Consider the following 16,787-nt stretch of genomic DNA (forward strand, 5'->3'; position numbering starts at 1 on the left):
GTTCATTATTGATATGAGAGTTCTTCTCGGGTTTATATCTCTAGATGATTTCATCTAGGACTTTGAACTCTAAATCTAGGACTTTCAGTCTGACAGTCTAAACCCTGAAAGGAAGGGGGATCCCCGGATTTTCCAACACGCCCCCATCCACCTTGTCTTCAGGGTACAGAGTCATCGTGGACTTCAGTACTCCAAATAATACGACCTGCTTCCTCGATCGGACATGCACTGACTCGAATGGCTTCTAGAAAGTGGCCATGACTGACTGCATTCAACGGTTTAGTGAGTCCGTCTGCTACCTGCTCGTGTGTGCTAACGTATTGCACATCAATGTTCCCGGCTTCAACTTCTTCTCGGATATGGTGCTCGGTTAACGGAATGTGCTTTGTCCTTTGGTGGAGCTCAGGGTTTCTGCATAGCTTTAGGGAACCCTGGTTGTCGCCGTTCAGTAGGATGGGCATATGTAGCGGAAGGAGCAGTTCAGAAAAGAGGTTCCTAACCCAGGCCAATTCTCTGGCACACTGGGAGAGTGCTGTATATTCAGCCTCAGTGGTCGATAGTGCTACTGTTTCGTGCCGTTTGGCCCTCCATGAGACTGTAGACCCTTCAAGTTGAACGAGCCACCCGAACGTCGATCTTCCCGTAACGGTGTCGCCTTTCCAATCTGAGTCGGCCCAAGCTGTGAAGCTCCAAGCGGATTCAGGATCTTTCTTGACGCCCCCAAGCACTAGGCCGTGGTCTCTTGTCTGCTGTAGATAGCGAAGACTTCTTTTGATCAGTCGTGAATGTGCTGGTGATGGATTCGACATGTATCTCGAGAGTACCGAGAGAAGAAAAGCTAAATCGGGTCTGGTTTGGGTCATTCCATACATCAACGAGCCGGTTTTTCGAGCTATAGTCTTCTCGTTCTTCTGGAGAAGCCGAGTCGCCATTGTCTCTTGGTTGCAGTGTCGAGAGTGAATTTCGCTCCATCGGGGTCTTGACCGGTCGGCAATCCTCTAAGCCGAATTTCTTCAGTATTCTGGTAAAATATGCATCCTGGGAAAGGTAGATCAGCCTTGAGTTCCTGTCTCGGGTTATTCTTACTCCAAGAAAATGGCTAGCGGGACCAAGATCAGTCATGGTAAAGATCTCTCCCAGGCGGGCTTTGTACCCTTGGATTGCTTCCTTGTTGCTGCCCATGATGAGGAAGTCATCCACATATGTGATGATGATCACTCCCGTTGTGGGATTGTGATATACGGCCGTGTCAGACGTTGCTTGTCTGAAGTCAAGGGATTCCAAGGTCTCCTTCAGCTTCTTTTGCCATTGCCGAGGCGCCTGCTTGAGCCCATAGAGGGATTTGATCAATTTGCAGATCTTCTCAGTTGAAAATCCTGGCGGACGGTCTTCTGGGTGTTGGTCAAAATACTCGACAAGTCCTTCCGGCATTTCGATGAAGACTTCTTCGTCGAGGTCCCCTTCCAAGAACGCCGTCGACACGTCCATCTGCTCAATTTCCCAGTCAAGACAGGCAGCAACGGTGAGGAGGATTCTCCAGGTCGCCGATTTGGCAACAGAGGCAAAGGTCTGGTTGTAGTCAAAGCCGAACTGTTGTTCAAAGCCTCTGACCACCAGCCGCGCCTTGAACTTGTCCAGGTTGCCGTCCTCTTTTTTCTTGACCTTGAATACCCACTTGACTGTAAGTGGCCTATTGTGAGCTTGGTTGCGGTCCAGCATGCGCCAAGTTCCTTTCGTGAGGAGACTGCGCAGCTCACTGTGTATTGCTCTGAGCCAATGCTCCCTTTGCGGACCTTGAAGCGCTTCAGTCATTGTTTTGGGCTCAGTGATCACCTCTTTTCGGGGATCTGGCAGCTTAGCTGATGTCATGGATGTTGTCGTCTGTCCATGCTGAGGATTATGCACCTCGGCATGCTGAAGATTGTTCACTTCAGACCTTCGTGGGCTCGGAGTTTCTGTCTGCTCCGTGACTGACTGTGGCCGGCTTGAGATGGGAGCTCCGTTCTTGCGGATTTCCGGCTCAACATCATGCTCAGTTTCGGTCAGGAGTTCTTTCTCCCCGACCTTTTCGTAGAATTTCACATTTGCAGAGCGGACGATCTGATGTCCCTTTCTGCGAGAGGGCACCCAGCAGGTGTAGATCTGTGAACCTTCCATGCATAGGTAGATTCCAGCCTCTCCTCTTGGACCAAACTTGTGTGATCTCAATCTTCGTTCTTTTGGTATGTGTATCGTGACTTGTGAGCCACAAATTCGTTCTCCGGATAGATCCGGCTTGTTGTCTTGTCCGGGGAAGGCCTCGTTGAGAAAGCTTTCCATGGGAGTGAGGCCATCAATTGCCCTGGTGGCTGTCACGTTTGTCTTGCGCACCATATCTTCCAGGACCAATGGCCAGAGCTCTATCGGGATTCTTTCCGATTCCATGGTTGCTCTGACTTTGTCAAAGATGATGCGGTTAGAGCGCTCAGCAACTCCGTTAAATTCAGGAGTATATGGTGTCGTCTTGATGATTTTGACGCCGTGGGTGTACTCGAGGTTCTTGAGAGACGCACCATAGAGCTCAGAGCCGCCATCCATCTGGATTGCGTACACTCGGATGCCATACTGAGTTCGTATCTTCGAGATGAGCTGGCCTAGAAGTTCCGAAGCCATTCCCTTCCTCGTGAATGTGTAGGCCCATCTCATTCGATGTTTATCATCTGTGGCAATCATTCCCCATCGTTCGCCTCTAATACCCGGTGGATTGACTTTGAAGGTGTCAACATGGATGAAACCGGCCTTGGAGGCTCGCTTCCGTTTGTTTCGTGGAGTCCATCGTAGGGCCTTTGCGATATCGCAGGCGAGGCAGTAATTGAAAGGCTCATGATTGTGGTGGCTGTCGCAGAACATTCCTCTCGTCATTTTGGCAGTCTGCGATACCTGATATACGTTGACGTGGCCGAGTCTTCGGTGCCAAAGATCGACATCCAGGCATTGCTTTGATGAAACAATGTGGTGATTGCATGGTTCTGGCTGGAGTTCGGAGACGGCCTGGTTTGAAACGGCTGTCTCTCTGACCTCAGTGTTGACGTACAGACCGTCCCTTCCTATACGGAGGAGACCAAAGACGTCTCCTGTTGGGTCGTATATGTCGTTACCGTCAATCCAGCCGCCGTTCTTGTACAGCCTGAGCCCTGACATGACGTTTACCGGAAACTCAGGGATGAATAGCGTGTCTTTGAGGTTGACTGTGACCTGATCGCCCCATTTGTTTATGAAGCAAATTTTGACTGTCCCTCGACCGGATGGGTACACCTTCCCACCGCCCGTAACGAGGACCGTTCGGGTTGCAGGCTGCAGCACTGTGAATAGTCTTTGGTCGTTGCAAATGTGGACTGACGAACCCGTGTCGAACAGCCATTCTGCGGTTGAAGAGATGCTATCAAGGGAGACCTTACACGTTTCTGTATTGTCCATAGGCGGCTCGTCTGAGACGCTGTCTTCAAGAATCAGAAAAGATCGCTCGACTGTCATGTGATTTGATTCCTTAATATGGAGATTCTTGCTGTTGTCGCGTTGACGATCATGCTCCATGAGTTCCTTGGCGAGACGGACTGCCCAGTCGGGCCGCTTACCCTTATGGGCGAACCAACAATCATTTTCGTGATGTCCTCTCTTCTTGCAGTTTGTGCAGGTATAATCCTTGTGCTTGCCGACTCGATGATTGGTCTCCTGGTTAAACTTGTTCGCGGCTCGCTGGTTCTTTGAAGAGCCTCTCCTCCGTCCACTTGCCTCTTGCTTTCTTGTGGTTAGGCCCTTCCTCCCGGTCTTTTTTACCGTGGGCCCAGTACGTAGAGGCAGTACCATGACTGTCATCGTCATCTGATGACCTGTTTTCATCAATGAGATCTTGCTGCATTGATCGTAGTGTTGGCGGATGCTCAGAGCGAAGGAGAGCCCGTTGTCTGGCAGTCCAGTCGGGGTACTCGTTCTCACAGGCAGTCAGATAGACCACCTTTTGAGGGTATCTGAGATTGGTTCCTTTTGCTCGAGGAGAAGTTTGACGAGTCGTTCGAAATCGACATTGAATTGTGGAATTGTCTCGTAAGAGCTTGATTTGATCCGGATAAACTGGTAAAGTGTTGTCTGCAGGAGAACTGGGCCTGTGCCAATACAGTAGGCCTGGAGAAGGTTGAACATCTCCTGGGGGTTTTCAATCCCGACCAGTTGACTGAGTGCTTCTCCAGTGCAGTTACCTCGGATGGAGACGGCAGCTTTCGCCGCCCTGATCTTTTGATCCATTGTCTGCTGTTCCTCGGGAGGGTAATCACCAAAGACAGCATCTTCGAGACCATTGATCCGAAGAATGGCCTTCTGAGCTGGGCAATATTGCTCCCAATTGGAGGGGCCGCCTAGCTTGAGCTCTTGCGGAAGGAAAAGAGTATTCTTTTCGGAGATGACCGTGGTACTGTCATAGGTTGAAGATGGTGTGTGGTCTTGACCTGAAGCACCAGATCGCGACGATTCGGATGCAGGCGACACTCTGATGGTGTTGCGAGTTTGCATAGTGAAAGGTGGGGCTCGACGTGAGGCCATTTTGGGATGAGGTTAAAGTTCGGTTCTTTGATTCAGAAGAGAAACCCGGTGTTTGCTAACCCGGGCTCATAACCTAATGTTTATATTGCGCAGTAGTGCTGGGTGAAAATGTATTTTATAAAACTTGATTGTTCATTATTGATATGAGAGTTCTTCTCGGGTTTATATCTCTAGATGATTTCATCTAGGACTTTGAACTCTAAATCTAGGACTTTCAGTCTGACAGTCTAAACCCTGAAAGGAAGGGGGATCCCCGGATTTTCCAACATTGCTGAGTCAAAATGGCTATTGGAGGGTGAGAACAGCGCCAGCGAGGTTGACGATGCATCACAGCAGCAACAGATTGAAGAATTAGTGTCAACGTCTGAAAGTGAGGCTGAATAGGCACCGACGAGGTTGTGAAGAGCCTCAAAGATCCACTATAAATCCACTTATAAATCCACGTCGTATGTACATCCATTCCACTCCGGTCGAATATGTGCTACATCCACTTCGTAATTGCCTAAAAATCGTACATCCACTCTACTTGGCCCCAAAGTGGAGTGGATGTAGTGGTTCCGACCCTTGAGCACAGTAAAATCAGTGATTGCTATATACACCCCGTAAGCTTGATTCGTGCGCTAGAAATTGAAGAGAGTGTGCGGATGGACAACTGGTTTCGGTCTTTGCTGTACAAGATCGTCCCTCTCCTGGATTTACTCAATGCTGTAGACGCTCGCTATATACTGATGCTTGCCAGTCATTGCCAACATTGCAACAGGGGGTCAGTGGTCTAGGGAGGTCATTAACACCCTGAGTTGAGTTATGTCGGGCATGGGAGTGTTGAAGTATAAGCCTCAACAGTCTTCTGGGGTTAACCCCCTTTTGTTTCATCAGGGAGAACCAAAACTTGTACTGATTGGAGCCGAATATTGACCGAGAAATCACCAAGGCGAGCCGAATGAAGTAATAATGGTGAACAGTAGGATGGCCGCACGGGGTATCGTGTGACCTATCGGTCAGCTGTCGGCGACCCTAGACCCATTCAGGAAAGCATAATAAGCAGACCCCTCTCCAAGGAAGGCGGGGGATAAGGACATCAAGGCGCACGCGATCCGTTCAACATCTTCATAGCCCTTTTCCAGGTTGACTGTGCACTGTACACGCTTATCAGGAGGTCCGGGCTCGCCGGTTACGTGAGAACTACTTACAATCGTAATACGAGCTGTCACTTTCTAGTTCGCACTTGTAACGTCATTTGGCGCCTCTTACCAAAGTGCACCAAGCGCTACACTCTATTGGGAAGATGGGCCGATGAGAATGGTCAAGCTTGGGAAATCGAGCCACTGAGGAGTCGTTTTAGGCTGCCAAAGGGAAACCTAGGTTGGCGTGAAACTGTGTATCACTGACTTTGACCAGCCGTGACTCCTTCTCGCCCACTGGACTATTTTAAAAGTGCATCCCCTCTTATCCGCCCGCTATTTTCTTTCTCCTCAATCAACCTCCCACATCTCAACTTCACGAAAACAAACAATCTTCAACACCACACTTTCCGAAAATAACCATCATCATGTCTGGCTGTGGATGCGCTTCTTCTGGCTCTTGCAGCTGCGGCTCTAGCTGCACCTGCACCAACTGCCCTGTAAGTATTCCTGGTCTGGTACATGTCTCACGGGAATGGAGGACTAATGTATTCAATCAAGCACAAATAAACTATTCTTCAACAACTTCGACAGGAACCCTGATGGATGAGACATGGGGAATGCTAGAGTACAAATATCGGACCTAAATGACAATCAAAAGTTACAGTCTGAATGAAGTCTTGTCAGTAATATATCATGTCTGTACCGTGAATGTGCGTTCCTAAATTTGGCTGGTTCTAAATTTGTCTTTGGAATCACCATATCTACCAACGATTGTCCGAGGATGGGAAGAATGCTAAGACTGGACTCAAAGCCATACTACCGGTATGCCTGTTCTCTTTGGTGTGTATCGCGGCCTCTGACTACCCGTCATCGCCCATATAGATATTTGCTATAGATTCCACCTGTTCGACATCCAGGGCAGACCACTTTGGCGGGTGACGCCAGTGATCGGAATGGTCTGGTCTGACTTGGTCTTGATCTGGTCTAGACCGCCAAGACTTGGTCTGGTCTAAGGATTTCTCAAGACCATGGTCGGACCGGTCTTAATGGTCTGGACCGGTCTTGTCACAGCCTGAGTCTGAGCCCGAATCTGAACCTGATCCTGGGGGCGCTATAGCTATATATATGAGAATGCAGTGTAAGGTCCCTGACTTTACATCCTAGTCTTTTTCTGTCACGATCCCTGTCCCAGCGTCACGTGTACCCCACCTTTTTCACCAATCATCCATAGGCTCACCCGACACATCGTGAGCCCTCCACACCAACTACCCTGTAGCTCATGTATATATACATTCGCTTAGCACTAGATAGTACGATGGCCTACCAGCTATCAACAAAACTTCTTTACCTGAATACGCCTAACCCGCTCTATTCACTATTAAGAGACGTGACACTTCGCAACGCTCAGTGACAACGCCCTACGACTCTGCCAACATAAACCAGTACGGACTAGTTTATCCCTTGGGAACCTTCACCCGTCACATACAGTGTATAGCACAGTATAAATAGATTTCTGAGGTTTTAGCTATATAGGAATTTTTAAGAATTTATAGACAGATAACATAACTAATTTCGTCACTTATTTATAATTTACTAGAATCTTAGCTAGTTATTTTAAGCATGATTTCGATTTTTCATATATTTTTAAGAAACAAGGTTTAAGGTGTATAGGTTAAGTGCGGCACTCGCTTATGGATTACGTTACAGAAAAATGCATCACTAGTGGGGCTCCTTTTCAGTCAGATCCACGGGTACGTATTTAAGAGTGATTTAGACCGAGGTTTCTCATCCGAAAGGATTGCACTGCCACTCAACTACCTAAATTAGACTGAAGTTGACGCATATTTACGGATTCATGATGCGTAAATTCAGACATTGGCTTTGCTAGACTCCACTAACTCCTTTAGCTCCATAGTTGTTCCACTTTACTCCACCTTTAATACCGGTGCTTTCCCTTGTGTATCCATAATAAGGTCAGTTTCCGAGGCTAACGTTACCAAAATGGAACCCGTTATCATGCTTGACAAAGGGGATGAGTATGTGACAAGGTCGCTTTATGAGGTCATTCGTTCGATAGGACTGTACACAGAAACACAGAATTCTCTTACACCTAGGTATATATAGGTACTGCTTTTCCCCTCCCTGGGAGGACTAACTTGGGAAACCTACCAACAAATAATTCGTTGAAATCTCTCAACATGCAGGGAAAAGGCATACTTTACCCTGATGACAAAAAGGACATTGAATGTCTCAAGCATGGTAAGGTGCCTAGGTATCCTTAGCATGACCCGACGCTAACTGTACATCCCAGATCTACATATCCGAGGCCACCACAAATTCGAGCCCGAAGGTACCCCGTCGAGTCAAAAAACCCCGAACGCATCGACATATACTGCTAACTATGCGGAAAAGAAACGTCTGACAGGCCTAATCTCCCATGCTCTACTGCGTATCCTACAATGCATATTCGCAGTAGTAGTGGCAATCCTATACGGGCTTGACCTTCACCAAGCAACAAGGCACAGCATAAGGGCACACCCTTCTTGGGTCTACGCCGAGGTTGTAGCTGGTCTGTCCATGATAAGCTGTATCATGCAATGGATCTTCATGACGGCTGTGTGGTACTGGTGCTTTTTGGATGCTTTTATCTCTGTTCTGTGGCTGGCGCAGTTTGGAGTGTTTGCTTCACTGTACCTGGGCGCAGATGATAAAGAAGTATTATCCCCAGCTTCGCCAGGCAGGATTCAGGCGGCAGTCTGGTTCAATTTCGTTTGTGTTGTTTTGTGGTTTGTGGCAACAGTCTATGGTGCTATAGGTTGCTGTGCTCGTTTTAAGAAATCACGGCAGAAGAAGAAGCACGCTGGGTCAGGTTTAATCGTTAATGGAGGACAATTGGCAAGTCGTAGCGTGGGCGTTGAGTGATTGATAGCTCAAGACCGACACTGCTCATCGTCGTCACACATGGGCAACAGATCTCGATGTCATCGACCTTTCTGGGCAAGCTATTCTGCACCTTGCCGCCCATTTTTTCGACCGGTCAGAATCGAGATACTGTGCTGCGAATTACGCCTTAGTATAAAGTGATGGTAGATAGATATGTTACTCAGACAAGTATGGACAGAGAACACGATAGCATAATGAGGAAACTACACTGTATACGATAACTCAGTTTGGCCAAGAACCTGATTTTGAATTACGGTGAGTAAAAATACGCCGATCTTCCTGCCGGTCTTGTCTGGAAGGTTTTTTGATGAATTACTCTCCAGCTGAAAGTTTGCTATATTTGCATACTGCATGGTCATCTTTCCTGTGGGGAAGCCAATAAATGACGGAAACCCGCAGTTGTCGAGTCTGTGCACTGGTCCGGGTCACAAACTGTACTGTACGTACATAACTAGGAACATATGATTCTGACTGGACAAGAGACCAATCACAATTGAAGGCAGGAAGGTTCACTAGTGATCTGCACAGCTGAGGCCCCCTGCAATTTGAGCTGTCAGTGCGCAGTTCCCGCGTCCACCCGCCTCCCCGCCTCTTCGTCACATCCCATATGCGGTTGAACTTGGCCAGATTCCTCACTTTTCCTTAGACTACCAAATTATTATTGCCGTCGAGCGATGGTTTATACAGTGATTGGATGACCTAGAATTACTACTCCAAAACATGCATTAATGATCATACCATTCGTAGAACTGCATATCTTCACACCAGCTGAAAGACTCTTTTCAATACCTTGAGCCTATACATTCCATAACTGTAACCTCATCGGATTTGGGGCAGTTCTGACTTATATCTAAGACGGAAATCACTGACCAGAAATCCGCTCCATTCTACTGGTTCATGTAAATGTATATAAGGTCTGCGCAAGATTCCCAATTAACATTTTACAAACCAAAGCAATCCATTCTTATCAATCTCCCTACAGCCAACTATCTCTCAGCTTTACCAAACCCCATCTTCACAAACACATCATATTGGGTAATTTCAAGAGTGTGGTCACAGCCTACCTGGCTTTGACAATCACTGTCCAGCCCTCCGTTGCAGCAGCACTCGGTGCCCATCCTGGCACGGCTCAAGTCCTCGGTCAGGATGCTCTGGAGCGATCACACATACCTGGGCATTTGAGTTAACCCAAACCTTAACTCATGAGTTAACTCATAACTCAAACTCACAAAACTCATATGAGTTGAGTCTGAGTTATCGCCGCTGACTCATGAGTTACTGTAACTCATGAAACTCACGCCGGTATCCCCACTATTTCAACCCTTGATTTAGTCTAAGTTAAGTTAGCTTGTTGCAAATTTACTTTGTTGAAAAGCGGCCAATGGCTCATACTCATCCGTTCGGAAGCTTCAATACAAGTTCTGCAGCTACAATGGCGATAACCAACAGACTTTCTCTCTCTTGAATTCATTACCTATACCATTAAGCCATCGCTATGGTATCGGAATCATCTTCTGTGCCCAGCACACCCTCTTCTAGTCCCGACTTCATCGATGTTGAGGGATTTTTCACCAGAGAGAAGGCAAAGCCTCGCGCTTTATATGTTTGCTTGTACTGCAAGGCGAGCCCATGGAATGATGGCTATAAGGGCAATGCGCGGCGTCACATAATAAATCACCACCCGTATCTGATCGGGCTCTCCAGCCGGCAGAATCGATCTCAGCAATCTCTCGACACGTATATCACCTCATCCACCACGCCATCCGCAGCAGCACTACGGAATACCTTCAATCGGCAGGCCTATGTCGACGCTATCATCGGCCTTGTTACGCGTCGCAGGGTGGCCTTTTCGATGGTTGAGTGGGATGAGCTAAAGGACCTGGCCCTAGCATGCAATCCTGCTATCGAGGATAGCCTAATCACTTCCCGACGTACAGTAATGCGCTATATTTCAGCGAGCTATGAGTTATACGCCGATCATTTGGCCCAATCCCTTCAGTCTGCCGTTTCGATGATTCACATCTCATCTGACCTCTGGACATCGCCACATCGGCATGGTATGCTAGCAGTATGTGGACAATGGGTCGATAAGGACTACGGGCTCCGAAAGGCGCTCCTAGGGCTGCTAGAATGTCCAAAAGACCACTCGGGTAAGTCTCAGGCCGGTCTGATTGCTGATGTCCTGAAGCGCTTTGGGATTCGACGCGTGGGATATCATACCGGAGATAATGCAACCTCCAACAATACTTGCCTAGAGGCGTTATCAGAAAAGCTTTTTAGCGAGCGAGAAGTAAGTGAAAGGCTATGCGGTGACTTTTTTCCTATCCCAGCTAAGTTCCGCCTAGATTATCTTCGACCCTGTCCGCCGCCGTATCCGCTGTTTCGGCCATATTATTAACCTTTCCCTTCAAGCTTTCCTTCTCGCGCGCTCGAAAGAAGCTCTACAGGCTGCTATTCATGCCACCGGCAATGTCGCTGGTGCACAACCTGTCGAGACTTTCTCTGCTGCCCTCGGTGAGAGTGCGCCTCCTGCATCAGATATTCCGGTGGATCAAGCACTGGAAGAGAACCATGGGAGACAGCAAAGAGACAGAAATGCTCGCAGAGTAGAATTTAGTGGGTGGGAAGGTATTGGTGCTCTCCGGAAGCTCCACCATCTTGCAGTCTGGCTTCGTAACTCCCCGATTCACAGCGATGACTGGCGCGAAGCTGTGGATCGCAGTCTCGGCATCGACAACACAACGCGATGGTCCTCATGGTATAAGACCATCAGTGTTGCCCTCGATAAGATGGTACAGATCGTCCAGTTTATGGTAGACCATGACAAGGACATTGGCCTCACTAATCTTCTAACGGGCGCTGACTGGGATATACTATCGAAAACCCATGCTTTTCTCCAGCCTTTTACTGAGGCAACGCTGATAACAGAAGGCGATAAAGCGAGCATTTGCAGTACACTGCGGCTGATGGATGGTCTTCTCAGCCACTTCGAGAAAGCGAAGGTACCCGATGTCTACCTCGGTTCAAGATATGATAGTCGCTGATTTGTTAGATACACTACTCGACCCCGGAATTCCATGATAGTCGCATGCTTCATTCTATCGAAATGGGATGGTTTGTACTCAATAAATACTACACCATGTCTGAAGAGGCTCCCGTTTACGTCGCCGCTCTTCTTCTCGATCCACGCTGTCGGAAAGCATACTTGGATAAGAACTGGAAGAGTGCATGTATCAATCCGGCGATTGCGGGTGTCCGACAGGTATGGGAGGAGGAATACAATATCAGCAACAGCGTCAATGATATAGATGGAGACATTGTAACTACTCCAGAAGATACTCCAGTCGCGCCAGGGAAGCCACCTTCGCAGCTACAGCTTTTGCTGCAGGAGATGGAGGTCGAGACGGCTGTGTCAACAGACAGTGATAACCTAGAGGCATTTATCAATGCTCCAGCTATCAAGATTGATTGCGAACCTCTAGAGTGGTGTCGCACTGAACAACGACGGCAATTTCCACGCCTTAGCCGTATGGCCATCGATATACTCTCGATAAACCCTCAATCAGCAGAGCCTGAAAGGACCTTCTCCGGCGCGCGTAGGACTGCGTCATGGGACCGGCTGTCGATAACGTGCGAGCGAATAGAAGAAGTTGAGTGTCTCGGCAATTGGATACGGAATGGGCATATTGTAGCGAGTCGGGACGGTGGACTAGGACTAGTGTGCGACCCGGACGGTGTTAATGGCAATGTAGATACAGAAATTAGTGATACAGAGTAGTGTGGTGATTTTTGACGGTTCACAATTTTACTCAATAAGTTCATTAGAGTACGTTCTCACGACTAACGATGCATCGAGGAAGTGGGCGGTGTCACATGACGAAATTATATGAGTTGACTCATGAGTCTGAGTTTAACTCATGAGTGAGTCATGATCAGATCGAAACTCATATGATTGAGTTAGGGGGGGTCGAAACTCATGAGTTAACTCAAATGCCCAGGTATGGTTAAACAATTAGGTCTGGTTGATATCTCATCGCAGATTGATCCAGAACACGTTTCAGAAGAGAACATCGATCAAGATGATATGCAGATCCCATCTGATACAGAGTGAAATCTGGGGGGTGTCGCAGGGTAGGCATGATCTTCACGGCCTCAGGAAACAACTGCCTTAGTAATCTAGCTGTGTACTTTAACTCTGCGGAATGGAATACCCCGCACAAGAGACAACTTAAGAGAAGAATCAATCAACACATTTGCTGCTGCTCATTACATTCACTTTAACCCTTTAAGCACGCTAAGTGCGACATGTTGAGTCGCAAAGAAAAGTGGGCTCTTTGCAATTCAGATAAACAGTCAATATGTGATTACCGAATCTACTTATGTTTACACCAAAAATACACTAAAATCAAAGTACCCCTCAGTAATTTGCAAATCAAAGCGCACTTTGCTTCTCAGCGACCCGGGGGTGAGATTGAACCCCCTTAGTAGTGTGCTTCGCTGTAATGTCATGTGAGCTAACGACAAAGCTAAAACTAACTAGTGGCCAATATTGACACGAAGCGGTCAAAGCGACCACGCAGATCATTCAAATTGGACTGAAGCTAGGCAAGTTCCGTCAAGTGTCCAGGAGGTGCACCTGTCGGCCGGTACTGGATTGCTGACCCTTTCGAACAATTCTTTTGGGCGATTCTGTACGGTTTCGTTGATTGTACGCCAAACGTTAGGCTTCACGCCGTAGTAGTTGGACGCGCAATTCGTGGGGCTCGAGCAGTGGCACAAGACTGTGGCTTTAGGGAATATAACATCATCGTCTTCGGGGGCAGGAGTTGGAAGGCTTGGTAGGAGAGGTTGAATATCCATGAAACCGTCACCAGATGGTGGGAGGATGGAGCTGTCAAAGGCCGTGGAGGTCTCATATGGACTGTTGCTGACGGGATACGTCCAGCTGTTGTAGGCGAGGGGATTCGTTGGGGGCGCGTTCATAGGGAGTTCCAGCATTGAAGAGCCACTCGTCTGTGAAACGGAGTCAATTGGGACTGTAGAGCTACTTGGTTTTGCTGGTCCATCAGCTCTCGGTGTGGTGCGTGGCGAAGCTTTGGGTTTGATGTCGGTTGATATCTCGCTGGTGTTGGAGCCACCAAGATGACGACGAATGGTTGATCCTAGAGAGTCGAGCACTTGTAACAAATTGTCCCTCTCCTTTGTAATCTTCTCCAACTCATCAATTAACGTAGACACCTGTGCATTCGAGTCGCTGTGTCTTAGATTGTCTACCATGCTCTCCAGCTGCGCAATTCTACCTTTTGTCCTCTCACGGGCTAATCTCTGGGCTTTGCGATCGAGCTCTCGCTTCTTGAGGCGCCGGGCTTCGGCGGTGGATGGCGAGCTTTCATCGTACATGGCGATCTGCTCCAGGGATTAACAAGGGAAGTTGCGACAGGAGGATGGATTGATGAGATGGGGTCGCCCCAGAACGGACAGTGTTAAGAAGCAACAAGGATTCGGTTTGACAGAAAAGGCAAAAGAAGTCTGGGAAAGCTGAACCAGGTCTGTTTTTGAACGGGTACGTGGTAATAACTAATGTTCATGGTAGGGTAAAACAAGTTTTAACTCTAACCAACGCCCACCAAAGCAAGGGAGAACAGGACGAAAGGGGGAAGAGACTGAGGCAAGTAAGCAACTAAATAACTAGGTTGGAAAGAGGGAAGCCTTGTCGGGCTGTTGGAGGTACCTCATAGGGTGAAATAACTACTAAAGAGGGGACCCAATAGGCCCACGGATACCCGTCGCTGACTTTTCATTCTTCATTTTACAACACAAAGAAAGATGTTAAAAATGTAAAATAAAATAAAAACGCCTACAGTATCTTTTGATAGTACTTCAAATGTTATATAGAATTCGGAGAATTAAAACATCTCAAAAGTTGCGCTTACGTAAGAATCTCGCTTTTGGTTACGGATACCCGTGGGAATAAAATTCTCTACGTTGTAAAAAATCCAAATAAATTACAATAAATGATTTAAGTCCGAGAGAAAGCTTCATATATATTCAAAATGCCATCATCTACCTATGGAAATGTTTTCATAGTTTTATTCGTAAATTTAGGTAAGATATTCTGGAAAATTTGGAAAATATTATAGCGACGGGTACCCGTGGGCCTATTGGGTCCCACTGAAGAGCTATAGTTACGTTACAAGGGTATCGGAGATAACCAGTGGGGCTTGGCGTTGGCAAACATCAGCTCGATGATCTTGGGCGGCCGTGTAACTACGCCACAACTGAAGGCGGTTTATCAGCGCCATGTTTGGAATTCCAATTCTCTTGCGAGCTAGCCTCGTCTACGGACTATACCTAAAAACAGTGCCACCCACTATCTCCTTGACTGCGTGGGGGCTACCATCGCGTACCGGACAGGGGCTTGATCCAATCAAAATGCCGCAAATGAAAGGTACTTCTTTTCCCACCTATTTTCTATTGTGATATAAGTTAACGCAATACACCGAGTTACATAAAGCAACGTCACACAGCCCGCAACATCCCAGTTTACCTCGCAACGGAAGTTTACAAATTTCACCGAGCAATACTGGACGCTTCTCAACTTTTCAGTATGCGGAGTCATTCTAGAATGTATCAAATCTCCTTGACCGTATCACGCTCTTGTGCCTGTGATCTCGCAACACCACAGCGATGGCCTAGGCAGGCGTGGCAGCGGCTATTCTTGGTGCGCCCTCTGTAGACAGGGTTGAAAGCCACTCCACTCAATCCACTAGCAGCTCGAGTGGAGTGGGTAGATCATAATCCACTGAATATCTCAGTATCGTGGATCCACTGGAAGCTATCGTGGATTGGGTGGATTGGGTGGATTGGCAACTGCCTCTATTCTTAATGCCATGATGGTGACGCTATTCCCGAAGCCATTGCCCACGTAGTCCCTTATTCCAACTTCCGAGTGGGACCTTATCCCTAACGGGCCCCCATCTCGTCTTGAACGCCCACCACCTGAGTGAGCCACTTTGTTGCCCATCCTTCAAGCTGTTGATCCGACATCTGAGCTAATTCGAGGTTGACTTTTTCTTCGTCTACTGAGATAAAGAAGGGATCTAATTCATGAATAATACCCGCCCTCAGCCATGAACGCAATACCTGGCACATCCCGATAATCTGGGCTTCAAGTTGGTGGCGGAGAGGGTTCACCATCCGACCTGCTGCTGAGAAAAGACGCTCACACTCAGCAGACATTGGTTGTATCGTGAGAAAATCAAGCGCCATTCGCGATAAGTTTGGATACTTGAATCGCTTCTCGTGCCAGTAAGCGAGAGGATCGTTGATGGAGCCATCACCACTTTCGCAGTGCGTAATCCAATGCAGGTATTCGTCTTCGCCTGGCGTGAGGCCATCATGACCTGCTTCTGGCGCTGTGTAGCGGTTTCGTTTAAGGTATTCCTGAAACGGATTGTCCGAAGTCTTCCGCTGCTTGGGAACTGGCTCAACGGCTGACGGCTCCTGTCCAGGCAACGTGGCCTCCCTGTACTCAAAACGCCAGACATCGTGAACCATGTTTTTCGCCTCGTCAATCCACTCAGGGCGATCAGTCCAGTTGCGTTCAAACCATTTCCATCGGTATGCTGGATGGAGCGCCAGGCCAGTGTAGTAGATGGGCGTCTCGCTCAATATCTCATAGTACTCATTCAACTTCTGCCAGCCCAAATTGATGTTGATCCTGAAGTGTTCAGTATCAGGGAAGTCCTTCGCGATGTCCTTAAAACGTTCAAGTTGCTCGAGAAGAAATTCAAAGCCTTGAATAACGTCCCAAATATTGCCATATGACCCAGTCCACCCACGCTTCCGCTTGCGGATCTGGCCGTCGCCTTCTAGCATTTTGATCGTGGCTTCGTAGTAACTAAGTATTTGCGCAAATATTTCGACCACCTCCCAGTCCTTGTCGGATAGCTGGTTCTCTGGCTGGCAAATAAAGGGCAATGTGAGTGACTTCTTAGGACCGCCCCTCTTGGCCTTGTTCTGCTGTTCGGAGTCAATTCTATGGTGGGCAATGAGTCGTTCGATATAGTCGCGAAGCAGTAGAGCTCGTCGTATCATGTATAACCGTGACAGCCATCTCGTATCGTTGTCCAAAATAACATCCAA

The 16,787-nt window shown here is 47.9% G+C and overlaps 2 protein-coding genes across 2 annotated transcripts; one reads left to right on the forward strand and one right to left on the reverse strand.

The window, feature by feature from the left end:
- Positions 1 to 7,897: 7,897 nt before the first annotated feature.
- Positions 7,898 to 8,621, forward strand: FPOAC1_013001 (uncharacterized protein; the record flags this gene model as incomplete). Its single annotated transcript, XM_044857343.1, has 2 exons — positions 7,898 to 7,958; positions 8,011 to 8,621. The coding sequence occupies 2 exons, from the start codon at positions 7,898 to 7,900 to the stop codon at positions 8,619 to 8,621; spliced, it is 672 nt and encodes a 223-aa protein (XP_044701526.1).
- Positions 8,622 to 13,223: 4,602 nt separating this feature from the next.
- Positions 13,224 to 14,042, reverse strand: FPOAC1_013002 (uncharacterized protein; the record flags this gene model as incomplete). Its single annotated transcript, XM_044857344.1, has 1 exon — positions 13,224 to 14,042. The coding sequence occupies one exon, from the start codon at positions 14,040 to 14,042 to the stop codon at positions 13,224 to 13,226; it is 819 nt and encodes a 272-aa protein (XP_044701527.1).
- Positions 14,043 to 16,787: the final 2,745 nt, after the last annotated feature.

This window comes from Fusarium poae (assembly GCF_019609905.1).
Source record: "Fusarium poae strain DAOMC 252244 chromosome Unknown contig_1, whole genome shotgun sequence".
NCBI lineage: Eukaryota > Fungi > Ascomycota > Sordariomycetes > Hypocreales > Nectriaceae > Fusarium > Fusarium poae.